We start from the raw sequence: 27,365 nt of genomic DNA on the forward strand, positions 1-27,365 counted from the left end.
AGTGTGTGTTGTCATCCCACTCTGAGTTTACTGTCTACTCTCCATCCACTCTCTAAGCACACCAGGACCTGTCCTGCAGTGTATGCACTGTAAGGTGGGGTGGATCCTTGTCGGTGTTACTCCTGGATTCTCAAACTGTCTTGAGGCTTGTCTTGATCACTGTGTGACTTTCCCCTCCTATTACTGGAGTGTCACGCACACATGAGAGTCTTGTCAATATTTGGTGTTAATGTCTTTGGTGGGTGGAATCAGTGGGTACCTTCAGGACCACCCCCTGCTTCCTCATCACTAGTCTCTTTCCTTAACCAAATCTTGGCTTTAGGCAGGCAAGATTTAGATTAGCTCAGAAAGCTAGGCATTGCCTGAAAAATTATGAACTTAAGTCTTTACTCTTTTCTATGGATTGTTAATGAGGAAGTCTGTTTCTATTTTAAATTTCTCTAAATTTAGTTTTCCTTTTATAGATGTAGTAGAGAATATGTGCTGGCCTGTGAGCTGGTCACAGTCTCAAAGCTGGGCGCTTGTCCTTGTCTGCGGGCAGGCAAAACCAGAGGAGGCACAGGTGTGACGGTACTGCGCAGAGCAGGCCAGGCCTTCCTGGGCTTTCACAGTCACGTCACAGTGAACGTCTTGGCCCTCCCTCAGGGTTCCATCAGTCAGTGGGATGGGTATTCATACACCTGGGACCACATCTTCAGGGGTGGGGGTGGGTGGTGCATAAGCCCTGCACATAGGCGCTCACTATCTTGGGGAGAGCTGACTAAGCCACAGTGTGGGGGTGGCCGGACGGATGCTTCAGGCCGCTAGACGCTCAGCTGGAAGGGAACCGAGAGCAGTGAGGATTTGGAGCAGGAGAGAGGCAGCCCCTGAGCGGGGTCGTGGTGCCCTGCAAGGACCTTGATGGGTCCTAGGAGGCCATTTGAGTTGGAAACACTTTTAAGTGAAAGACTTCCTTAGAGCCAAAGTTATTCTATTACTTATTTTTAGAATCATACATCATTCACAATATTATCAGCCTTGATTAATAAAAACAAATGATTTTATCTTCCCCCCTGGCATGATGTCAACATCATACACTTCTAACCGATTATTGTATCACTAAAAAAATTATTCTTTTATTTTATTACATAGTAAAATCTCAATATACCAAAGGCTTTTTGAAATCAATACTAGAAAAGATCATGTGCATATTATTTGGTAAATGCAAAATAAGATACTTAAAACACCAGAATAAGATGGGAAATATTATATTTAAAACATTAATACAAAGATAATTATGTTAGCTATTGTAGATGAAATGGAATGAAGAATGTGGAAGGTGGAGGCTCACACCTTGCTTGCCATATTTTCTAATTAATGCCATTCTTCCGAGTATTCGTTTACTTAACAGGTTTCTCTAACAGAAAATTTTAAATAAGGAAATTTTAAAATTATTTGTTAAATATCATGAAAAGTATCATTTCTGTAAAAATAAATAAGAAATTCTATTGATTCTTAGGTCATATCATGGATTGTCATTTCTTGGTATAACATCCAATTTGTAGGATATGCACTAACCCTTAAAAACGGGACTTCATTTGCTTCGTCGATAATTGCCCTACCTGCACATTCTTGCTGAATGCCAGAACTATAAAACGTTAATGGAAATTTCCATGAAACCTTTAGCACTGATTGAATGAGGAAGTGGGGGTGCTAAGACAGATTTAGTGATTGCTGGCCATGGTCCATAATTGCCAACCCCGTTAAAGTGCCACTTCTAACAGTCCCGGACTCAATTCCCTACTGTATTTAGTGAAAACCACCTCCTGTGTCGGAGTTATTATCACTTGGTCAGGGGCAAAGCAGGTGCTTTGTAATCAGGAAAACTTCTATTCAAATCTCTGATTACCCCCATTGCTGCCTTAGGGACTACACTCAGCCCCTGAGCTTCTGTTTCTTCAGTTATAAAAAGATGACTATTGCACCCGGATTTCAAAGAATAGGCACTAATTTGGCAAGTCTGCCATTAAGTGAAATCTTGGAATTCATTTTGAATCCCCTTCAGTACCGTTTTGCAATCATACAATAAAATATCATTTTTATTTTGGATAGATAGACTTAATGTTTTTTATGTGCATTAGCCAGCTTGAAAATTGTGTCCATTGGACTGGATCCATATAATTGCTTGCTATTTCCATTCCTAGTTTTTCTACAATCCACCTGTATCTCTTGTATCATATTAAAAAAGTGATTCATGAAAAGCGATGTGATTCCAGTAAACTTTAAATTAGTTTAAGGACTTTCCATCATGGTTTATGTTCTATAACATTAAATAGATTGAAAATGATTTGGTTGGGTAGGAAAAATTTTTTGAAATAATTATTTAAGAATGTACACCTCAGCTATTTCTAAAATTTTAGAATAGATTTAAGATGTAAATACTGTGTAAGACTCAACATTTATGAAGGCAGGGAGTGGCCACCTGGTACATGGGAGTAACTTGAGTTGGAAATTTGGGGAGAAACAGAACTGTGGGGAACCTTCCCTGTGCCAGACCCTGTGTCAAATGCTTCACCTGTATTGTTGTTTTCAAAATCCTTCATACAGCCTGTGAGGTAGGAAATATTATCATCTCAGCTTTGCAGATGCAGCAGGCAACAGGAGTCAACTGAGTTGCACTGTGGGACCAGGCAACACTGGGGTTTGACCAGTGTTGGGCACGGATGTTTCAACTCAGAGAGGTGCCACCCCTTAGGTCATGAAGCATCCTGAGATCCCATTTTTAGGAAATCCTGTGCAATTATCTGGGGTGCCAGCATCTGTATTTGAATTCTGGATTGTCACTCAACATTCTGGAGAGCTTGGACTTTGCTGGCACTCTCTTTGTCCCTTACCCACTTTTAGGAAGACTAAGCAATAGAATCAACTGTTTGGCTTTGAATCTTGTTATTTATTTAAAACTAATCCTTAAGTTATGCCTAACTCTACAGTTTTGTCTTGGCATGAGAAGTTTAGTTATTACTTTCAAAATGAATAATGAAAAAACAAATTGGCAACAACAACCAAAAAAAGGAAAAGCAAGGAAAAAAGGGAGAAGAAAACAGGAAAACACCTCAGGCAAAAGAAATAGATTTAATCAGCAATTTTTGCCTCACCAGATGAAATTATTGTGTAGATACATTCATCAAAAACACTAGCACAAAAATGGAGAATTAAGTTGTAACTTTTAAGGATAGAGTCTCCTTAGGGATTGCTAAGCATGTTTTAGGAGTAGATGCACCGGATGGGTGGTTATGTAATTGAAAGCTGTTGCTAATACAGCATCCCCTTGGTTACTCCCTGGGAGTTAGGAACAGGTCTTGTTAAAAGCATGGAGTAGTGTGGATGGATTCAGTTGGCTGTGGCAGTGTACTGGACAAGGATTGGAGCAGAGAGTCATTTGTCTGTAGAGCATCTTGTTAGAGATAGGTTTTCAGAATTTGAATCCTGACACTTAATTATACCAAGTCCTAGAATTGGACATGAGTCACTTTTGTGATAAGTTAGTGCTGACGTTACTGATTGTTTACCAAGTACAGAGAGCCTCACTAGCTGTTTGAAACATAATACGGAGTGAAGAGTTCCATACAGGGAGGACCACATTCATCTGCCAAGTCAGAGACAGAACTCGCTGACAGCCAGTGCTGGACCTGGAGGCATCCCAAGCTTTCAGGAGGTCAGGAAGAGTGGCAGACTCATAGGGCAAGACAGGCCTATGGCACCTCGCTCAGGGTCACAAAGTGAGAGAGAGGTAAGATCCGCCACGTTCATCATTGGACTAAGTGACATTTCCAGGGAGCGTTAACCTTGGCACTAGAGGGAGTCTCTAGTAAGAAATGACCTGCCCCACTGAACTTTTCCCCACCCTGCCCCATCATTTGCATTACGTGAAAATGGATATAATCCTCATCTTTTCTATGATCCAAGGAGAGGTACTGTGCAGAAGAGGTGATGCAGGAAGTCCATGCTGATTGGACCCAGGTGGAGCACTTTATACTTATTCCATGTGCAATGTTCAGTCTGAAACTAACAGTTTTATGTCAATGTGGGAGAGGACAATTGTTTAAAGGTGACAGGATGAAGCTGTCTGCTTTCCTGCACATAGACATTAGTTTTTAGGAAGAAATATCTTTATGGGCACACACAAGAAAGAATTCTTATAAGAAGTGCTCTTCCAACTGGAACTTCAGCACAGGTCATTTTCTTACTAGAGACCTCCCTCTAGTGCCAAGGCTAGTGCTCTCTGGAAATGTCCTTTAGTCCAGTGATGAACGTGACCATCCTGACATCTCAGGTCAGTGTTCAAAGGCGGTCATAAGAGTCACGGTGGCATGATGGATGCCTAGGCTAAAGTCAGGAGCTGATCCACTTGGGGAAGGAAACAGCCCACCACGGGATAGAAGACCTGTTCTGCTGTAGCACTGCGAAGGACCCAAACCCACCTGCCTGACTCCGTGCCTCCGACTCAGACCTCCCCTTTCCCCTTCCCCCTGGTCAACATCTATCATTACGATTAGCACAGTTTAAAATGAGCCAGTGTGTTTTCCATGGTGGCAGAAGAGCCTCTTTAGCATTGTTGGTTGTCTATGGTGCTGATGCCAGAGGGTGGCCAGATATGGGGCACTTAAAATTTTTGTGCTGTCCAGCTGGGTAGCTGCTACCCAGACAGACTTTAAAATTGAAATTGCTTAAAACTAATAAAACAAAAAAAGAGTAATTTCTAGCTACGTTTCAAATTCTCTATAACCACAGGTAGTTAATGGCCACATAGTCTATGTATGTAGGTGAGAGGAAACAGATGAAGGACATGTCCTTCAACAGGAAGCTCTCCTGGGCAGTGATGTTCTACTTAATATTGTAACGTGCTCAAGGGAGACAAATATCAGTTTATGTCAATTGTGTCCCCACTGCTTCGCTCTGTGAGAGCACGTTGATACAGAACATTATTTTACCTAGGTATAAGACATGTTACATCTTACTCTCTCCCTTGAAAACAAATTATCCAATCAATTAAACTCGTGATTTGCTGTGACAGGCCATCATGGAAACTTCTGAGTTTCATGGAAAACTTTCCTCAGAATCAGAATGACTTTTCCTAAATTTCTATATCTTATTTAAAGAGTCATTGGGGCTGGTATTGGGTGGGCTTGCTTAGCATGTGCAAGGCCCTGGGTTCAATCCACAGCACCAAAAATGAAGGATAATAAAAAAATCGAAAATGATTTTTCAGGATTTTAGCCCATTATCTAAAATATACAAAAAAATCTGAAGATTATGCTGTTTTACAAAAGGGCAAAGCAAATATTTCTTTTTAAATGTGGGGTTTCCTTGATAGTTTGCTAGTATTAACGCTTTAGCAAATTTTTAGAGCAAGAAAATAAAGTAAGAGAAAAGAGAGACTCGACTAAGAATCAATGAGAAAAGTGGGAGAGAAAAACTAGAGATGTCAGAATTATAATGCTAAGGAATGGCAGAAACCAGTGGACCCTGTGCTCTGGCTCACCTTCCTGGCCTCTCAGAGGGCCACAGCTCACTGTGCTTTTAACTTCCCTGCAAGGAAAAGAAAACCAACTTCTGATTGAAATCAATAGAACTCACTTGCAAAATCATCATAGCAGTGGGGTAGAAGGCTCACACTTTGATGGCTCTGTGTGAGGGGAGGACTGGCCCCTGGGCAGGCTCCCCAGGTGCTCCTGAGGAAGCTGAGCCAACATTAGCAGGTTAGCCCACTGTGGATCAAGCCTACACATCCTTCCTCGGAATTCTTCTTTACATGTTTTCCCCCTGAGCGATACAGTTTCCAAGATGCACAGGCTTCCCAGTCAAGTCAAGTTTGGGTGTGCTGTGCACCACCCTGCCTCTGGAGGGGCTGGGATGCTCTGCAGCTTGAGGTAGTCAGAGGCTGGCTGCACTTGGCTTCACTAAGTGTAACCTAAATGGGTTGGGTCAAAGAGTCACAAGCATTCTTGGCTTAATAGCTCGTGAACCATCACAGAGTTCTATAAAATATGCTTCAAGTGTGCTTGATTATCCTACAAATAGAGCCACTGAGCTAACCAAACCGTGCAAGAAGTTCTGTATAGATAGATAGATGGATATAGATCTGTATAGAGTTGAAATATATCTATTATATTCTTTATTATTTAAAGTTCTTTTAAGGAGCTGAACAATTTAGGATGAAGAAGCATAGCATCTACAACTTCAGTGCAAAAGCTTCAGTTGAAAAATGTGTAAATATAGAGTATATAGTATATGAGGAAATACATATCTATATAGTATATGTGTGTATGTGTGTGTATGTGGGCATGCACACACACACACACACACACACACACACACACACACACACAGAGGATGTGCCCAAACAAATGTGCCAAAATGTTCTTAATTGACAAACTGGAAAGACGTGACTGGCACAATCTCTGTAATATTTCTCTAAGTTTAAACTTATTAGAGAAAGTGAGGGGAGCAGGAGGAGCTGCCCCAATGACTTGGGGCCAGGAAGGCCACAGAGAAGTCCGGGAGCCTGGGGCCTCTGGGGGACATCTGCGTGCCCAGTGGAAGGCTCTGGGGCCTGGAGCTGCCTGGCCGCGATGACCCCATCTGCGGGGGCGGAACCTCGGCCTCGGGACGCTGCCCAGGAGCTTCCCGGTGGTGTGTGGCTTTATGGCTGTCCAGGGCGCCCGGGCCAGCGTGCCGCAGAGGATGCCAAGTTTAACCTGTGTGTGCGGCCGGACAGGCAGGGGCCGTGGGAAGGCGGCCTCTGGTGTGCCTGAGGCCCCCTGCGTGGCGCAGCGGGACGCCTGACCCTGGTCTTCCCCAGGCTGGCCCTGAGTCCCACCCTGCGGCCGCCGTGGGAAGAGTGTGTCCCGGATGGCGTGTCACCGCGCTTCGAGGGCACACCCGTGGGCACGCAGGGTTTCTGAATCTCTGCTCAAGGACTTCAGTGAAGCCTGAAGCGCCGAGGGAGGGAGGGCTCCCAGTCTTGGCTCCGGGGCTGGATGGTACCCAGGCCCCCAGGCCGCGGCTGCCCCGGGAGGGGACCTCGGTGCCGCCCGTTTTCCTCTTTTCCTCTCCGAAGCGGCTGCGCATCGCTCTGCACAGTGCTGGCCCCGGAAACCCTGACTCCCCTCGGAAAGCTTCGCTTCCCCTGTTCTATGTCTTCCTCCTTTTTGTTGTTTAACCTTCACAGTAGGCTATAAAAATTGTGAAATTGGATTTGTTCATATTGCTGATAAAGGTTTTAGCAGTAAGGGCTCCTGCCACCTTCACCAAGTTGTTACTGCAGTTAGAATTGTCACGTTCTTGTGATCTTTTGCTAGTCAGTCCTGTATTATTTTATGATTATTTATATAACATTGATATGGTTCTATGTTTCATGTAAGGTATATAAACCATAAGAATACATCTTATGTAATTATTATATTTGGCAATAATAATGTGAATCATAAACCTGGATATCTCCCCCATTCAGGCATTGATGTTACTGGGGGTGTTAAAAAATAATTATTTAACATCAATGTAAACATACATTTATATTTCCTCTTTACAACAAAAGCTACATATTTATCTCTGGAGACTAATAATTATAAAATGTATTATAAATCACAAATTTATAAAACTTGACATCTTTATTGCATCTTATATTTTACAAAGTTTTATCACCTGCATTATTGATAAAGGTGGTTAAACAAATAGCAATACAAAATGTATACGTAGTCTTTTTCCAATAAATTACGGAAACAAATGGAACTGCCTAGGACTCCAGAAACTTCTGTTGTTTTCTCATTGTATCTGTACCATCTGCTTGAGTAGACCATGTGCATTTGGAAGGCTGTTTTCTCATTCGTAATTATAAGAAATGCTAATTATTTATAGATGCTTCTGATGATACCAATAAAATTTTAAATAAACTATTATGCCAGGTCATGTCATGTGACACCACCTGCCTCCTGCTACCCCCCCCCCACCAGCAACAGGTAAAGATTAAAAGAAATAACTACTAAGTAATTGTAGAAACTTAGAAATTTAGAAAGACTAGTATTTTATTGATCAGTGCTTCTGAATAAAGTTAATTGTCCTCAGATATCCAAGTATGAGACCATCCTAAAGGATTCTCCTAATTGAAGGAGTAACATAATCCCTGTATGTTGACATTCTAGAGAAATGATCAGAGATGTTTAATTATTGAATCTGCTTTTCCATTCACCTTTTGCTCTTGAAACTATACTATTTGAATGGCACTTATCTAGCTAGAGGGAATGTTAATGAAATGCAAAGCACCCGTTTCAACCCCCGGCTGCTGGAACTGGAGCTCCTCAGGGTTCAGGCTCTCATTTAATGTGTGTCTGAGTTCTGGCAAGTCCCCTGGAAAACCAGCTAGCGTGATCCTATCACACATATCATGAGAAATGGGCTGGTTTGTTTATGCAGATAAAGTTTTTAAGAGGAAAAGGCTGGAGCCTTCATAACTGTGTTCAGAAGCATGAAATAGAATTCAGGAACCGTGGTCTCTGCTTTCCTGTCCCCCTTTCAAACATGAGCAGCAAAGAGCGCATTTCTTTTCACTGTGCTGCAAACAGAGTTGGCCCCTCTCCTGGCTGCAGGTTGCTTACTTTATTGAGTAAGTCATAGAACCATTGGCAAGAAAAAGAAAAGATTTCCACTCATTTGAGCGTAAAACTAAATTTTCTAGATTTAATCATCATCTCCTCATTGGTATATTTATTCCACGAATGTTTCAAAATGTCCCTGAAGAGTTAGTTTTAAACCTTCCTCTAACAAGCTGATGGGGAGAACTCTGGTCTCAGTTGGGACTTGGCACTGACGGCTGCTCCCTCTGCTTGTGCCCACAGGTAGACCGACCTACAATAGCTTTTACGTGTACTGCAAAGGCCCCTGTCAAGGGGTGCAGCCGGGGAAGCTCCGAGTTCGGTGTGGCACCTGCAGGCAAGCCACACTCACCTTGGCCCAGGTAAGGACGAGCAGTGCCACCACGGGACTGCCGCACAGGGGTGACTGGCGAGCTGCCCCTCACTGTTGGTCAGCACGAGTCCCCCACTGCTGAAAACAAGGCACGCTTCTGGGTGGTTGTCACAGCTTATGACTTGAAGCTGCATTTTAACATAAAGCTTTGCCTTGGCATTTCTCTCGACTGGTGGTGCCTGGTCATTCTCCCACCGAAAGGCAGTGTGCAGACTGCTTTTGTAACAGAAGGGGCTGGGTGGGGCTGGTTTTTAGATGAGACCCTGCAAGGAGGGGCCTCTGTGGTTCTGGAAAGGTTTTGCGTCTGGAGCTGCACGATGCCTGAGTGGCTTCATCCGTGCTCCAGGTCCAACAGACTCTGCACTAAAGATCAATGCACAGAAGGTCACTAACTGTAAGTTACACCTCAATAAAAAATGTGAAAAAGGAAGTTAAGGATCCTGGTCAGCAGAGGTCCCAACAAAGGTCTGCTGTGGCCTGCTGCTTGTTTCAGGTACAGCCCCTGAGCCAGGAGTTACTTTTGCATTTTTAAATGGTTGGGGAAAATCAAAAGATGAAAAATACTGTGTGGCCCATGAACATTCCATGAGATTTCAATCCCATTGTCCATAAATAATAAAATTTGTTCAGGACGCAGACCCACCCATTTCTGCACGTTGGGAATGCAGGCTGGACGGCCTGCAGAGCCTGAGTTACCCACTCTCTGGCCCAGGGGGAAGAGCTTTGCTGACCCGTAATGTGATGTGAGGGATGTGGCAGGTGATGCAGATGCGGCAGTGGGCAGGGCGTGGCAAGTCTGGCCAGCACAGGTGTGTGAGCACAGAGAAGAGTACAAAGGACACAGTGCTGGGCACTGAGGGACTCCAATAGGGGTGATCATCCCAGCCTGGGGAGACCCCAGGAGGGCAGAGCGTTCTGGTTTCACTCTGCAGGCAGTGAGGAGCCAAGGCCAGAGTAGGGACGATGGGTAATAGAAGACCTCCAGAGGGACCTCCTAGAGGAGGAGTCACAGATGCATTGCCACCAGCCGAGGACATGGCAGCACCACTAAAAGTGCCATGGGGGATCTTCCTGTGACGCCACATTGCAGCCACACAGGGAAGCCCACCTAGGAAGCCTGGGTGAGCAGAGGCCCGGTCTCACCTGAGCAGTTGCAGGGGCCTCTCTTTCCAGGTTGTCATTGGACACTGAGTGCATCCTCCAGGCAGAAGTGCTGGCCTGGGTCCAGCACAAGATTCCCTCCAAACTGCTCCTCTCCTCTGCCTTTTCCAAAAGGATGGCCTGTCTCTTTCCCGTTCTGATCTTCAGTCACATCCCAGTTGTTCTAAAGGGTAGATATGACCTACTCTAACTTCCTGGTGAATTCTTAAAACAAGTTAGCGTGGAACTCCATGCTAAGTCTTTCATAAGTGACCTCATTTAATTATTTTACAGAAAAACTCTGGTTAAGTTCTATTGTACTATTATTGTCCCCCATTTTAGATTTGAGAAGAATGAGGCTTCAAAGCTTCAGTCATTAGTCTAAGAAAACAGGAGCGTGTTAGCGTTGACCAGGAATTTGAACCCAGACTATCCCCTCTCACTTTACAAGCTGTAGAAGGGTTTTGCCCTTTTTTGCTGTGTGGATATGTTTACATTAAGGGCTATATACCCAGATATCCACAGGGATAAGACAGGAGATTCAGTCCCATCAGATGTGGGCATTGAGGGGCAGTGTCACAGTGGAGGAGGAGGAGGAGGCCAATACCTGGACCTTGCTGCCTGCCAGATGTTGGAGAGCTGTGAGGTGGGACTCATTGCAGCTGGTTCTTTTTTATTTTTTGAATCAAGAGATATTTTCATTTAATACTATACTCCATGAGAAGCAGGGATAGAAAAACACAAAGAAAGTCCCTGCAACGTTTGTCTCAATATATGCAACCGAAGTAGAGCTTCGTAGGGACTAGGTGGCACGTTAATCCCAGGTGTTGAGCTGAGCCTGGAAGGGGACAGACACCAGGAAAGGTGGCTGGCTGTCGTGGGGACACGTGTGAGGTGAGCTTACTAAGATGACCCTGGAGGCAGCCCGAGAGCCCTGGTTCCCTCTCCCTGCTGAGTCAGCTTGGGACTGCTCACTGGTATAACAGTATCTGTTTCTTCCTTGTTGTGAGGTTCGCTCGTAAGTAGAGAGGACTTGATTATCCAGGTTCTGTTATCCTCATTCATGTACAGGAATGCACATACGTGACTCTCCGTCCTGCAGTGTGGAAGCCAGATCTGGCCAACACTTTCCCCTCCCCCTTCACCCCTATTAATGCAGAGTCACTATCATTTCCAGATTAGAATAGAGTCACCTTGAGATGAAGCCAAGCACCTATTCACCAGGACCAGCACTTCCAGGGCAGGGTGTCCCATTGGTGGACCAGTGGTCTCAGCACCTCACCTCAGTTGCCCATCCCGTGACCCTCTGTGATTTATTCCATTCCCAGACTGACCCACTCTTGATATTTAACCTTAAACCTTTTATTCCCTTCACACTGCCACACTGTTTACTACTCTGGGCATCACTGACCCCTCTCTTACGTTGTCCTGGAACTATCTGGCCTCTCCTGTCACTCCGTACCCTGAGCTGCGAATCCTCAGTGTCATGGTGCAGTCATCCATTCCCTGCTGAGCTCGCCCTGCAGTGTCTGCAGTATCTTCCACCCTTCACATGGGGCCTTCCCTTCCCAGGGCACAGAGCCACCATGTTGAATGAGTGACAATTGTATTTGAACCTTCACACCTTGATTCCATAGGTGCACACCCTTCAGGAATTCTGTGTGGCATTTTATAATCATATCAGTCCTAGTAATGATTATGTGTTTGTGGTGATTTATTATTCCCTGCTTACCTCTATATCATTATATTTGTCTCTAATTTGCGTGATAGACCTGCAAAGTAGATAGTATTATGCAATGTTTTAAACAAAGAGACTCTTTTAGTTTAAGTAAAGAGCCCAAAGTTACAGCTTAAATAATAATTGAGCCAAGAGTAAAAAAAAAAAAAAAAAAAAAAATTCTCTTCATTTTTCCAAAGCCTTGACCTTTTGTAGGATATGTTGCTTACTATACAAATCCAGTAATCAATGTTCTATTATCTAACTACTTCCTTTGTACTTAAAATGTCACTCAAGAATACTCTTGGGAAAAAAATACATTTAAAGATTCAGGAAAAATGGAATAAACATGATTTAAAGAGAATTGATCCATATTTTTAGTAGTTACCAGAGGTAGCATAACTTGCACATAGCAGAAGATCAGACATTTCAATATTTTGTTCTAGAAAAACCACACACTCAGTAAAACCTCCTGATAGGACCCCTAGGAGCTGCGGGCCAGTCACATTGCTGATTAGCCTGCAGCCATGGAGGAGCTGCTGGACTTTGCCAAGGGGAATGATTTCTTTGCAGAAAATGGGCAACTCTTGGGTTTCATTTTCTAGATCTTTATGAAGATCAATAACTTACATAATTTTTGGTCATGAAAACATAAAAGAGAATATAGGATTTTAGGTGGGTGACTAGTTACAGTGGAGTGGTATGTGGTTTGTTTGAATGTCTGCAAAGAGATTTTTATACATAAGGAGAAAAAATGGAACCTCCTTAGCCATTTCAATCATTTTTTTTCCTTCTCATCTGCAGAAAGCAGGTTGCAGCCAGCTCCGTGCATCTCGTGTCTGTGTGGTCCCCTCCTGCATCCTGGTGGTTGGGGGTTCATTCATAATGCCACTGTTTCCTCAACTTTATTTAAATAGTACACGTAGCAACGATGAGCTGCCTCTCCCACGTGGTGCTCTAGTTAGAACCGCATCCCCTGTTGGATGTGGTACTCATAATGTACAAGTTGGCAGGGAAGACGGACGTCCTCTTCCTATCCCCATGGTTCCTTTGAGTCTGAAGTTGGACCTGATCTCAGGGGCGAGTTGAGAATCATCTTGCCCACCAGTTCCTCTTCTGTTTCCAGACCCAAATGTCTTCTTTATTTCATGGTGATCTTGACCAGGGTTCCACCTAGATCACAATAGCCTTTAGAAAAGTGAGTGCTCACTGGCATGCAGGGGAGAAGCTGGCGCTAAGGCTGCCCACCTGGGTCCATGCCCACATGAGACAGGGCTGGACACACCTGGGGTGCCTTGTACGTGGCTGTATATTTCTGACTGTGTTCTTGAGCAGTGAGAGGGTCACTTAAAATAACCCACTTCGCTGTTTCACTCAAAGACTTCTCCAAGCGCCTGTTGATGCAAACAGAACACCATTAGACCTGTGACTGTGAGGGTCCTCACTGGACGGGTGGCTTAGTTAGCCTGGGTGCTGATGGCCTGGCATCCGTCCCTGGGAATCATTCTGACGGTTGCTCCTCACCCCGCAGGCTGCTCTCACTGGGTCCTGGCACTGTGCTCCCCCGATTCTGGAAGGGTGTCCTCCCCTTCCCCCATCACCACCAGTCACTGCTGAATTCTAGGTGACTTGGGCCTCTTCGAGAAAACTAAGCCAACTGGTCTGGTCCTTCTAACTGGAAATAGACTTAAAATAGAGTCCAGGTACACATGGAGGAAAGTGAAGTTCTTGAATCTAGTCATCCTTAGAAGACGGAAGGGCATGGAGGTGAACTGAGAGAGAAATGCAGAGTTTTGCTTTGGAATGTCTGCCTGGGGGCAAAGTCCTGCAGGAGCCCAGTTCTGATCAGTTCTGCAGGTTGCTAATCTCTCAGCACAGCTCCAGGTACCCAGTGTTATCCACACTAACATCTTTTTGTTTGCACTTAGTTTATTAGTCTTAAAATTAATCAGAAGCCAGGAGATTACTGCAGCCAAGGAGTTTGGATGATTTTTTTCCCTCTACAATCACTATAATTACTTTATCTCAAAAAGAACTTTATCTTTGCCACTCTAATGAGATACTCTGCCTTGGAATAGCATTAAAGCTAAAAGGTTTCTGATGAGAAATGGGGCAATAAATAGAATAAGATGTAAAATGCCTGGCATGATGGATTTTGTTTAAAATTGGTTTATAGATTAGGCACAATTTATGTGAGGAAATTTATTAAGAAATATAGTCTAAATGTATGATCATTTCTAAACTTAATATTTGTTACAGATTAATTGTTGGTCAGAAGTCAACTTACTTCTCTTATTGTCAAAACCTGCTCTCACATCTACGTAATGAATTGAAGTCTTAGGATATATCTAACTTACTTTCTAGTATTAGCATAGGGCATTTTTGCCCAAGTATGGTTTACTCTCCTCCATGCTTGTTATAGATTTTCTTGTCAGCATTTCAGGTTTTCTAGAGTATTCCTTGCAAGTTATTTAATTTTTGTAAAAGAATATTCTAGATGTCTTGATGGTGAGGATCCTGCAATGTCGTTTTGCTTTGTGTTATCATGTCAGGCCCATAAAGAAGACAGCCTGCATGTGGATTCTCCTCTGCCAGCTCAGGTGTAGGGAGCTGAAGGCAGGCGGATCTGTCCTGCAGCCCTGGGGCAGGGCTGGGAGCAAAGTCCTACAGGACCCGGTGAGAGCAGCCCCCTCTCCTGCCCTCTGCTCTGCCTGGGGATTCTGCTTGGCCGCAGGCTCCCTCCTGATCCCTCCTCCCTCTCCAGATGCCCACTCTTTCCACGTTGGCTGGATGTGCTCTCTTTGGTCCTTGCCCCAGCTCCATTCCAGTTGGTGACAAGTAGAGGGTCCCCTCTGCTAGGCAAAGACAGAAGATACAGCACAGAGTGCACTGTGGGATCTGAACAGCTCAGAGCACCAACTATCAAGGCAGATACTTTATAAATAATCAAATAAATTATGTCAGGCAAGTTGACCATTTGGAGATTTGGCCTTGGTGAGCGGATCTTCATTCAGCAGCCTGCTTAGGTACACATGTCGGGCACGGCTGGTTTTTTGCTCTGTGACTTTAACTTCCAGGAAAACTGGATGGTTTTAATGACTCCCAGAGCTTCCAGCACTGAGGTTAGAGTGGGAGAGCCCTAGATGAGAGGGGGATGGTGGCTCAGGAAGGGTGGATCTGGAGGAAGCTGGGGGAGGCTGTGTGGGAAGCTGGGGGCCTTGGGCCTCTGACTGGGAAGGGGTGTGCCCAGTGTCACTCTGGCACCCAGGATTCTGGGTAGGAGTTAGCATGACACTAAAGGAGTTCACCTACACTTGCATTTCAGATACACCGAGAATGTCTTTTTCCTTTTTGCATAAGTAGGTCCTACTCATGGGGGTGGGGCCTAGGAAAACCTGGGAGCCCTGGGGGTAATGCTGACACCCCATGCGAGGGGAGCTCTTGTTTCTGGAGAACTGCTCATGATCACTAGTGAACCAAAAACATTTTGATTAGACAGACAAAGATACCAATATGTAAATTGATGCCAGTTGAAAAAGACTCATTTCCGTTTTTGCTACAGCTACATTAGTATGAACATTTGTCAGTTTATAAGAAAAATATAAAGTTGTCTATTGAACTAAATGAAATGTTACATAGAAATATAAAATTGTTTAGGAGATAAGAAAAAATGTCATGTGCAAATGTAAAATTGTTTAGGAAATAAGCAAAATGTTATTGAACAGGGCTGCGGGTGGCTTCAGCTGCCCCCCTGACGCTGTCTTTACTACAGCAATGTCTACCTTGTCATATGCATAATATTTCACTATAGCAAGATTTTCTTTGGCCTTGTTATAGTTGTAGTGATTTCAATTAATTAAAGCCTGCAGAAATGTTGGCCAAGGTTGGTAATTCATTGGCTTTTTAATCCAGGTCATTATTTTCATTTGGACTCCGGTGGTGACACCTTTCATTGATTTCTCACTTGAGGGACTCTCTGTAATAGCAACTGGGTTTTGTTTTGTTTGGGTAATGATTTTACTTAGAAGTCTTTAAAGAGAACACTGAGGAAAAGAGAAGAAGACACTCTTCACAGATGCAGATTCCCCAAGCATGACTCGGGGGCCCTTCCTGTACTGGGGGCTCTGAAGCTCTGGGTACCCTACTTCCCAGCCGGTCTCCATGGCTTTGTGCTGTGAATGTGTGACACTGTTGTCCCTCTCACGTGTGGATGCACTCCTGCCCAGGTGGCTAGTGTAAGATTCTCAAAACCATAGGCAGGGAATGCAAGTTGTGTTATTCTGGAAATGTTTATATTTTAAAGTGGGTAAGTTTTCTACTCTTCTTCCAAAGAACATGGTTTATATTTTGGGAGAGATAACTGATTTTTATACACATGTATCTTTATTGCAAAGTACATAATGCCAATGTTAGCTCTTTTTTTATGCAGAAGATATTAAAAGTTTTACAAAATTTGTCAGTAGTACCATGTGGTCAATAATTTACTTAATTGGGAATCAGTTAGGCTATCTGGAATTTTATTCATTGTGTGCAATGATACATTTCAAACATTTATCAGAAGAATTTTTATCAAAACAATATATATATATATATATATATATATTTTTAACCAGGGGTACATAACCACTGAGCCACATCCCCAACCTCCCCCTCTGTTATTTATTCATTTTTTTTTTAATTTAAAATTTAAGTTTCTTAGGGCCTTGCTAAGTTTCTGATGCTGGCTTTGATCCTCCTGCTTCAGCCTCCTGTGCCTATGGGATTATGGGCATGAGCCATTGAGCCTGGCCAATGTTCTGACAAAGTTACCACCTATAAATACTTGTAAAGCCTAAAGGAACAGATACGATGTTCTCAAGAACGGTCCCCACACATTCTGTCATTCCATTTTAAGTTGTAGTTGTGTGCACCGTGTCGGAAACTGGGCTGCTTTGTTGATTGGCTAGTGATTCTGTCTGCTGGCAGAACAGGACTTAACTCAGGTCAACTCCTAAGGACACTGTTGATTTCTCAGGCACCCCGGGCTGCTTGTCTGCCACTGCCCTTCCTGAACATCTGTGTGCAAGACAGCGCAGTGGGGAGCAGCAGGACCTGCCTCTTTTTTCAAAGTGATGAAAATAATTCCTAGAAACCTCCATGTGGTCTTCTTACACCTCAGCGCCATAACTGGGTCACTTGGCCACTGAAAAGCAGGAGTCTGCCCACAGGGCCCACAGGGAACAGGACAGCTGTGACTGGCCTAGACCAACCTTACTTTCTCCTCTGATTTGACCCACCCCAAACCAGAGTGCTCCTAACAAGGAAAGTGGATGTGACAGGCGTTGGGTGGGCAGTGACTAAGACCTGCTGCATTCAGAAGCGTAATTATTTTAGATCGTTTTCCTGACCTCATTGCCCTTGTTACTGAGTGGACATTTCACACACACATGCCTTACTTGGATCCCAGAGAGATCTGGCCTGCCTTGACATTGTGGGTGGGAAATGCCATTGTCTTTAGGTGTTCTTTCTATACACAGATGTGGCTCCCTGATCCTCTACAGAATGAAATAGACACATTCTCTGTTTAACCACTTAGAAACTTTATCAAGAATAGTAGAAATAATTAAATAAAAAACAAACAGATCTTGAGTGCACTGGGTGAATATTGTCCTTTGCTTAAGAAGTGAGTGGCTCTACTCTCAGTAGTGAACCAGAGGGGGTTTATTCATCTGGTCTTACTCCATGCAGATCTCCTGTTGATGCCTTATGAATAAGCAGGTGTATTACCCAGCAGATAAACCTGCAGGGCTGGGGGAGGCACATTAACAGTGCTCCTCCAGAATCACGCAGGGCAGTGGCAGGTTGGCTGAGACATGCTTGTGCATCATTTTGCAGAAGCTTTTGTACTTAGGCACGCACTGCGTCCTCCGCCTGGGGCTATCAGGCTACCTGCATAAGTGTATCATTAAAGCTGGTGGGAAATGGAGAGGTTAATTGACTTTACTTGGGTCACACAGTGAGAAAGAAACCAAACTGAGAATTAAAACCGGGGCACTGGAGCTGAGCTTCTGACTGCCAGCACCTGTATTGTGTTACCCTGGTTTCCTTACTAGGACACGGGAGGGCTGAGACTGCCGGTGCCATTTCCTGCAAAGAGTCATGTTTACCCCACTGCGTGTCCTAAAGTGGGGATCAAGATTCAGAAACTGTATGAGGGGAAACAGGGAACTCTCCTTTAGTGGAGAGGAAAAGGGCGTGCGCTGGGGTGGTTGGAAACAGGAAGCAGGAAGGCTCAAAGGGAGTCAGAGACCAGAACCCTGTTAGCTAGAAGGCGGGTTTGTCCTGGGGCATCTGACTAATATCGCCAGGGTCTGTGGTGTGAGTCTTACATGGGCCACTGGCCCCTCCAAGCACAATTAAAACCCTGCAATCCCATATTAGTATTTTTTGAACTCAAAAATCAGCTCATTTCAAAGAATTTTATTTCTGTCTAAAGTCAGAATGACCCTGATTTTTTATGTGCTATAAATCTCTACTTGTGCATGGGGGACTTCATATTAATTTAGAAAGCCATCCTAATAAGCATAACTGACCTACTGCCAAGGAAATGACCTGCAATTAAAATAATCAGATATGGCCATAATTTAAAGCTGGCAGCAGCATCTCATGGGCAAGTACACTCCCCTCCCCCCAGCATGCTGAACACAAATGAGAAAGCATGCTCCTTCTGTGTCTTTATCTTTATTTAAAGTAGTCAAGGTAAAGGTCAGTGTAAACAAATGTGAAATAGCCTATAAATTCTGTAGTGTTGCCACCAAAGATAAACTTTGCATAAACAGATACAGGGAAAATGAAATATACACACTCACGAAATATGGTGTGACCAGAAAGGTAAGAGACACCTGTTCCTCAGGTACTGTGTACTCATCCTGCTACTAGATCCGGTTCCAAGAAGCAGCCAAGGACACCTCGTTGGTCTCTGCTTTTAGCAGAGTGCGCGGTGTGTAGTGGACGTCTGAGAGTTCTGAGGAGTAATGAATAACGGGACACTGGCTTTGCCTCATTGTGTGCCTTGGCCTTCCCACAACTTTGATCCGAAATGGACTCTGCAGCCATCCAGTCTAAATTCCCTCAAATAACACATGCTTGCTGTTTGGTCAATCGACATCTGCCCAGGCCCGTAGAGATGGAGAAGGCATTGCCTTTCGGATTGCCTGTTTTCCTTGTTGATAGACCTCCAACTGAAAGTTACTTGACCTGAAATCAGTCTCCACCTATAACTTCTGTTACTTCTCTTTGAAAATAAAACTCCATACAATCTTCCATGTCTTCATTTGTTTAGAGCAGCCAAAGTGATCTATTTTCTAGTTCTTTCTGTCTCTGCTAAACCAATGATTCAAGCATAAATGGGTCAAAGAATTCCTTGGCCTCCAAGAAATTCTCTAAGCAGCTTCAGAATCTGCAGGTTTGGTGAGAGTGTGAAGGAAGAGGCTTGGCCAGCAGGCCACTTGTGAACTTGGAGAGGGGTTGTGTGGTCAGGCGAGCGTTGTTCCTGACTCTTCTTGACAAGAAGCCCGACTCGTAGCAAGGTATAGGCTTCTTGGAAAAGTGACAGGGTTAGTGCTGGAGAAGAACAAATTGAGAGGTGAGGTTTATGTGATGGTTCAGAGGGAGCAGGTGTGGCAGCAGCTGAGCTGGCCCTGAGCACGTGCACATTGGGGTGCATTAGCTACGTGACCCTCGATGCCTAGTGGCTATGCTTGTAGGGCAGCTCCTGGCAAGTCCAAGGCAGGCTGGTTGTCAAGTGAACTGCACAAGCCACCACACTGTTCCTTCTACAGATGATTCTTTTGTGTCTCTTCTAAAGGCATGTCTGTCTCCTCCTGGCAAATGGCCGGTTTTCCCAGGGCCAAATGGATAACTTTAAGTTTCGAATACAGTTTAATTCAGCAAATAACAGCCTCAGGAAAACCACCATCAAACCAAATAAGAGGCTTTCCCTGTGTTCTTGTTGGGCCTGCACTGTGATGAGCACTTGCTGGGGGTGGGGGTGGGGGTGTCCTTCTGTCTTTCCCCGCCTTGAGCGTGCACACTTGCTGTATCTTTTGCTCCCTCTGTTTCTGATGTCCCGGGGTTGAAGTAAGATGGGAGAGTGAAGAAAGGGGGATCAGCAAAGTTCTTGCTCTACTGACGCGGCCCTGGGTGCATCTGAGCCCTGGGGAGCCTGCCAGTGTGAAACACAGACTGACCCTTGGCTCCTGGACAGGTTGTGCAGAGGTCACTGTGGGAACTTCCCCTCACCTGCAACGAGGGGCTGCTGATAGTTCTTCTCCAGAGATCATTCCCTTCACAGCTCCTGGAATTTCAGTGTTCACCCACATTCTCTCTATTGGGGTCTCCTTGGCCTTCCGGGAAGTTTTCCTGGGCAGAATAGAAAATAGTCTGGAGGCAGATCTTTCTCATCTTTCATGAGGAAATCTCAAACCTTTTTTGTTTTACAAAATTCTAGGATCACAGGCTGAACCCAGACTAGCTGTGCTGATGGAGTAGCTGGCCTTTCAGGTTGACCAAGCCAGGCTGAGGCCAGACCCCAGCTCACTGTCCGCCCTGATGTGAAAGAACCTCAGCAGGCTCTCGGTCATTCCGACAAAGCTGTTCCCTCTTCAGTTCAGATGAAGGTAGCACCTGACACGGTGGGTGTTGATATTCACAGTGCAGTTTTCCATACAGAAATCCTCCCAAATTATCTCTGCCCGATGTCCACTAAGGCGACATTTATACAGGTGACGCCAATGAGGCGTTTCAAAAATTGTACCGTGTATTGCGTAGAGAGTGTAAGAGCACTCTCTGTACTTTCTGCTCAGTTTTGCTGTGAACCTAAAAGTTCTCTGGGAAAAAAAAAAGCCTATTTTAAAACTACTGCCACCGGTTGGTTTTAAGATTTGTGAATCTGCATATGGAATCAGTGCTTCCTTTGGTACGAGATCTCTTGTATTTGTGCTTCCATTGAAACAGCTGCTTTATATTATATGAATAAGCTAAATCCATGAGCCTTCAGCTGTTAGAAAGTACTCCCAGGCTCTTTGTGCTTTGTGTTTTGTGCTGCTGAGGACAGAACCAAGGGCTTCCTGCATCCTAGGCAGAAGCTCTACCACTGAGCTGCATCTCCAGCTCCACCCTCAGGGTCTTTATTGATATGATAATTGTGTGATTTGGGGCAAGCAGGCATCACCATGGCCATTTTACACCCGAGAAAACCATATGGGGTTCACAGAGAATTGCCAAGAAGCCCTAGAAACTGCATGAGGTTGAACCCACATTTCAGAAAAAAAAAAACCCTAAAGACTTTTTCCTTTGGATCCATTGTCTCTTCTCTTAGCAGACAGCTAAGTATCCTCAGTTGGTACATCATTATTTTTAACAGTGTTTGCTTCATAGATTCCCGAAGGCAGCTAAACTATTTTAAATGTGCACGATCGCTGTTTTCCTTTTCTTCTAACACATTCTTACATCTTCTTTGATTTATGTCTTGGAGGCTCCATCTTCGTTGAGGTTATCGATGCCGCCAACATGTTCTTTGCTTAATGCCATGTCCTAGCTGTTCTAGCCATTTATTAAATTCTATCTCTTTGTATCAAGATAATAAGAGCAGAAAATTAGCCAAACTCTGAGACCCTGCATACCACAGAGCTGCCCTCATTTAGACTAAGCAAGTCTTTCCTGGAGACTCACTAGACTTTCCTGGAGGGAGAAAGATTTTCAAATCCCTTATGATGAAGGACATAGAGCACCCTGGAATCCGACCTTCTTGGCCCAAACTCTTTTCCTTTCTATTATTTTCTTAGGCAACATGAATACCTTTTAATAGTGACTCAGATTACTTCAGTTCAGTTTAAACAGAGTAACCGCCATGTTGTGTTTCATTTATTTGAAAAATTGTGATTTTGAAGGAGAGGTCACAGGAAAGTGAGTTGGTATAAATATTAGGTTCTATATTTGATCCTAATATGCCATGTATTGGAAAAAATTGCAAATTTACCTGTTACAACTTGAAATTTAGTGTTTAGTTGCTTTCAAATGACTATGCATTGCCTTGAACCTGGAAAATTTGGATGAGCTTAGGAAAAAAAAATCCATAACATTGGAAAATGCACTGTAGTATATAGTTTAGGTGAAATATGTACTAAAGAATATCGCAAATCTAGGAAAATGTCAATTTATATGTTTAGAAGCAGAGCCCAATACAAATTTCATAACAATGTCAATTTTGCCCTTGTTAAACGAGGCTTTATTAAGGTTAGTTTGGACAGAAGACCAAGATGGCCGATAGCATTTTTTTTTTCAGATTATAGTGTATATGTAACAGCTTTGAAATAGATGTCTCATTTAAGAGACAGAAATTGATACCACTAGAAAGTGGAGAAAATTGGTTTGCTTTAAGTTTCTCAAAGATTTATAGACAAGTATTTCTTAATACTGCCCATTCTATCTCAAACATGGATTATTGAAGCTTGAAAGCACATGTGAAATGTGCACCTTTCTCTTCACTGGGGGAATCGGGATGGGAGGAAAGTCAGAGGAGGAGGGCAAGCTCTGGCTGGGAATGTTGGAAGAAGGATCAAGGAAAGGAAAGGACGGGGTATGTGCTTATCCCACCACTGGGCTGTAAGTTCTTGGCAGTCTTCTATTGTGTGGACAATACATTTTTGTTTGTTGAATATTTTATTTGATTGAAAGTACAAATAAAATATAAGGTCTTAGACTCTTCATTCCTTAGCCAAAATTGGTAAAGAGCTATGCTGTCCAATATGGCAGCCAACGAGCTACATGTGGCTCTTTAGATCTTAATGAGCTAAAAGTTAAATAAAATGAAATGACTGTTCCTCAGCCACAGCAGCCACATTCCAAAGACTCAGTAGACTAATGACTAGTGGCTGCTGCTTCATTGTGCCTTGTAAACACAGAGCATTCTGGGCATCACAGAAAATTCTCTTGGGCTGTACTAGTCAGACCAGTCAGGGGATTCTGGTTTGATCAGAACCTATCTGTATATGTTTATATTTTTAATATTAAATGTATTTTCCTAGCACTAAGAAATTGGAGTGGGAAAAAAAAGAGTGTATGACTGCTCAGTTATTGCAGAAATGAGGTATAGGTGGGAACAGGGAGAGTGTTGCCTGAGCAACAGTTTGTAGTTAACGAGGCCAGGCTTGGCTCAGCTGCACAGTCAGCAGCGGCAGAGCTGGCACTAGGACTGGGGCTGTTGCTTTACAGTTTATGGCTTTGTCATCCTATTGGACCTCTCAGATCTATATGTTGGCATGTGAGAGTTTTGGAGCCAGCTGTCTTTGGTTCTGATGAGGTGGAGGCTTACAACCTCTCCCATCCCCTACAGAGGCAAGGGAGGAGGTGGATTTCCCACACAGGAAACCCCTGTCATAGGCTGCGACATCCCCAGAGAGGTCCAAGATCCCCAGGCTAGAACATGATCTCGGCCAAGCTGAGCTAGCTCCACGTGGCCTTGTGGCTTCCATGTCTGTAGGATCTGTATCTCCAGCCCCTCGGGCTATAGACCGGATTCTGTGGCAGAGACCACCCAACACCATACCTTCACCTTAGGATCTCACTAGTTCTCCTCAGTTTTCACATCCGGGTGAGGGCCACCTTCCCATGCTGTCTGTCTGTAGTCCTCGGTGCACCTGGTGCCGAGGTGCATGAAAGCCAATGCAATGCTGTGTAGCTGGGCAGAAAACCCGATCTGAGGCCGCCTGCTTGTTGAGAGTACTGTTTGGCAATGAAATAAAAATGTACTTTGCCCTAATACCCTTGTATTTATAGAAATCCTTTTTCAAAATTGATTCTTCTAATCAGCAGAAAAGTATAGTAACTTGTAAAATATGTTGCAAGAATTGACATAAATGACCCAATAAAAATGCTTTTGAAGCAGGTGTAAAGTAGTCTTCCCAGGACTACTTTTTTTTTGGTATTTCAAATGATACAATAATATTTCATTGTAAATTAAACTTAAGACAAATATATTTTGAAATACATGTACTAAGTCATCATTAGTAATGATTATTGAGTTTCTTTAGGCACAAAAAAATGACTTGTATGTGATCCTGTACAAGAGGCCAAAGCACTTCTGCTTTTGAAAAACTCCTAATATGGTTGGAAACCTAACCACATCTGGGAAGAAGTACTTGCAACATCCTGGGACTCCCCCTTAGACTGGCCTCCCCACGGCTGCCTGGGCAGGAGTCTGCTGGTACTTTTCTCCTGGTGTATCAAGGCCAATGGACTTCATCCAAAATATGATAGAGCCATGATCCTTCCATACCTTTATGGATGGTGATATCTCGGAGCCAAGACTGGTCATGGGGAAATACAGTGCAGAGGTATAGAGGACTGAAGAGAAGGTGTGTGTGTGTGACACACATGCACTCTGCGAATGGCTGATTTACTCAGGACCTTTGCAGACACAAAGTGTTCTTTGGGCTGGAGCAGAGACCCTGCTTTGGCCTGTCAGTGCCCTAAGAGACGTGGAAGCTGCCAGTCATACCCTCCACTCATGTATGGACTTCAGGATCTCAGAAAATGGCCAACATTTGGAGTAATGGAGTTGTAGGGGGACTTTCAGGACAGATGCAGCACAAGCAATGCCCCTGAGCAAGAAAGGCATGATGCTAACCAGCAAATAAAGCATGGGGGAGAGGAGAAAGATGAGGAGGTGTTTTGAGAAACCTTCTGATAGGTGGTAGGGGAGCCTACTGGTTTTCTCAGTGTTCCAGTTTCGTGTCATCATTGACGCTGACGTCATCCATAAAGACATGAACACTGAGAAAACCAATAGGTGGGGCGTAAGCAATTACTGAGTTCAGTTTTGGGAAGTTTGGTTTCAAGCCGACTTCTAGATATTCTAGTAGAAAGGCCAAGAAAGCAACTGGATATTTTTGACATCTAAGATCTTCAGATCTGGCATATATTTTGGCATTTGTTCCAAAATGCAGACTTCTGAATTTTCAACATATATTTAGTTAAAAAAAAAAAAATTCCTTCTCATTCTTTGCAAATCCTAGCTAGGCTGACCAGTCCAGTCCCAGCAGCTGGTAAGATTCCATCACACGTGGGTCTCAGGACTCTCCTCACTTGTGGGGAGGTTTTCCCAGAGTATGCTTCATTGTTTTATGCAAAGACTCCACTAAGTCCACCTCTTCAGTCTTCCACACAGGCCTCTGTGTGGCCAAGACTGGTGCCGAGACCACTTATCCTCAGGCGGAGACCCTGCCACACATAGAGTCCGATGCCAATTCTGTTTTACAAATATATGCTGGGTGATGTCAGCACTTCTCTCAAGGTTACTTCCATTGGAAGTGTAAGTGCAGTTGGGATCATGATTTTTATTAAATTTTTTTAGTTGTTGATGGACCTTTATTTAATTAATGTTAAATGCATTTTCATTCATAAATTTCACATATAAATTTATTTACATGTGGTGCTGAGAACTGAACCCAGTGCCTCACTCGTACCAGGCCAGTGCTCTATCACTGACCTACAGTCCCAGCCCCTGAGGTCATGATTGTAAGAATGACTTTGAACTCCAGCAATGTCTGCGTTTAATGACTACCATTTAGTTTATTTACAACAACCAAATGGGACCCCAGCGTGGAGCTCACATGGCAGATGACAGCTCTCACCTCTGTCCTTCCCCAGGGTGGAGACTGGCATGCAAAGAAAATGGGTAAAAATAGCACAACCTGTATCTAATTCCTTCCTTTCTCCTACATCATCAGTGAGCTGGAAAGCCAAAGAAGCTCGGAGCTCAGATTACGGTAAACTAGAACTTGGACCACTGATGCTGTTTTTTCCTTGTGTGGTCCATGCTTAAACAAACCTGACTTGTTACCAAATTGGGTTTATTTACTATTTTTAATAACAATATGACCAAATGCCTCATCCTGGATGAGACCTTTGATTTTTATGAGCCTCTTCTTGCCTTTAGGATGAGAACCCTTAGCTTCTCTTCTACCTGTGAAAGTCAACATTTGTGCCCTCTCTCTCAGGAAGGTTAGGTAGAAGCAGCTAAGGAATGCTGGAATAAACTATAAAATGCATATAAAGCAATTTACCCAGGGCCAGATACCTAGTGAGTGACCAGTGAGCCTTAGATTCTTTACTCCCCCTTCCCTCTCCTGTTGTTTATTATTATTATCAAGAATTTCAGACATACCTGATTAGATTCTGTAATTGTTCAAAACACACGATCAACCTCCCTCTAAGCTGAATCCTCTACTAGTTATCTATCTATCTACTCTATCTATCTATCTATCTATCTATCTATCTATCTATCTATCTATCTCATTCTTCATTTTCTGTTTAACATCCCTTGCCATTAAATTTCAGAAATGTTTAAAACCTACCACGGGTGAAAATCTATTGTTGTTGGAGTCTGTGAGGGATTCAGAGTTGAGGCAACCATCCTGCTCACCCACCTCCCCTGGGGGTGCTAAACACCCAGCACCTGTTTATTGGAATTTCTGAGAGAATTATTCCTTGGTATCAGAAATCAGAATAAGATAAGCAAGTGGTTTCTGTGACTTATGTAGTTAATCCCATGCCTCCCCACCCCCGACTTGCTTCAAAGCTCAGAAACTGGCTCCCATAGCCAGAGTGTAAAGCATGTGACTCTCCCTGGGAGGGAGCCTTGCTTCTGGCTGGTATCAAAATCACCCACTCTTCTTTCCTTTTGTCAGCTCCCCAGCCACTGAATCTTCACTTAGTGCAACTCTTATCGGGAATTCTCTGTTCTTTCTGCATCAAGCAAGGTGTAAACAAACAAGCTTCCCACAGGCTGAAGGTATTAGTCGTGTAAACACATTTCATCTGACAATGAGGTGTGTGCGGTTTAAACTAGAATTGATTTTGCCTGTTGTCTGATATTCTCTTTGGTTTCTGCCTTCTCTGCTTTGGTTGAGGCCACTGTGCACTTCTCATGGATGTAGTTAATAAGTGTGGGATGAGTTTATGAGCTGACTCATCCACATAAAGGAAGGGGAAGATGCCCAGTGTTCCTCATTGCCGATAACCTCCACAAAGCTGGCTTTAGATTGGGCTATGAACATATTAATTGAATTAGTTCCCCTGCCTCAAAGTTTTGAGAACTCGTAGATTACAGGAAGATTGAATATCACGTATCCCACAGTAATGCAGGGAAGAGAGAAAGTAATGCAGGAATACTCACTTGGGGCCATCAGATGAGCACAGGATGCAGCCCTGTTCTCAAGCTGGACTTTCTGTCAGGGCTATGGTGTAAGTGATTGCATGTTTGCAGTATCTTTGAGTCTTCTGATAATTTTCATCAAAGTGAAAAATATTTATTTGGGGAGAACATGCTGATCATAATTATAGGTCTGTTCATCTTGTCACTTTCTCAGTGCAGATTCAGATTCATGGAGCATCACAATAAGGAAAACTCACTTCAGATGTGCCTCTGCAGCGAATCTCACATGTATTGCAAAGGCCCCCTCAC

At 43.8% G+C, this 27,365-nt stretch overlaps 1 protein-coding gene across 11 annotated transcripts in view; it reads left to right on the forward strand.

Moving 5' to 3' along the window:
• The window catches only part of Prkn (parkin RBR E3 ubiquitin protein ligase), a 1,217,693-nt gene that overhangs the window by 433,492 nt on the left and 756,836 nt on the right, over positions 1–27,365 (forward strand). For all 11 annotated transcript variants that reach the window (XM_078018778.1, XM_078018779.1, XM_078018774.1 and 8 more), the window contains one exon: positions 8,874–8,992. In XM_078018778.1, the coding sequence (XP_077874904.1) occupies positions 8,874–8,992 (119 nt within the window). The remainder of the gene's footprint in view (positions 1–8,873; positions 8,993–27,365) is intronic.

The sequence above is a fragment of the Ictidomys tridecemlineatus genome, chromosome 8, assembly GCF_052094955.1.
Source record: "Ictidomys tridecemlineatus isolate mIctTri1 chromosome 8, mIctTri1.hap1, whole genome shotgun sequence".
Classification (NCBI taxonomy): Eukaryota; Metazoa; Chordata; class Mammalia; order Rodentia; family Sciuridae; genus Ictidomys; species Ictidomys tridecemlineatus.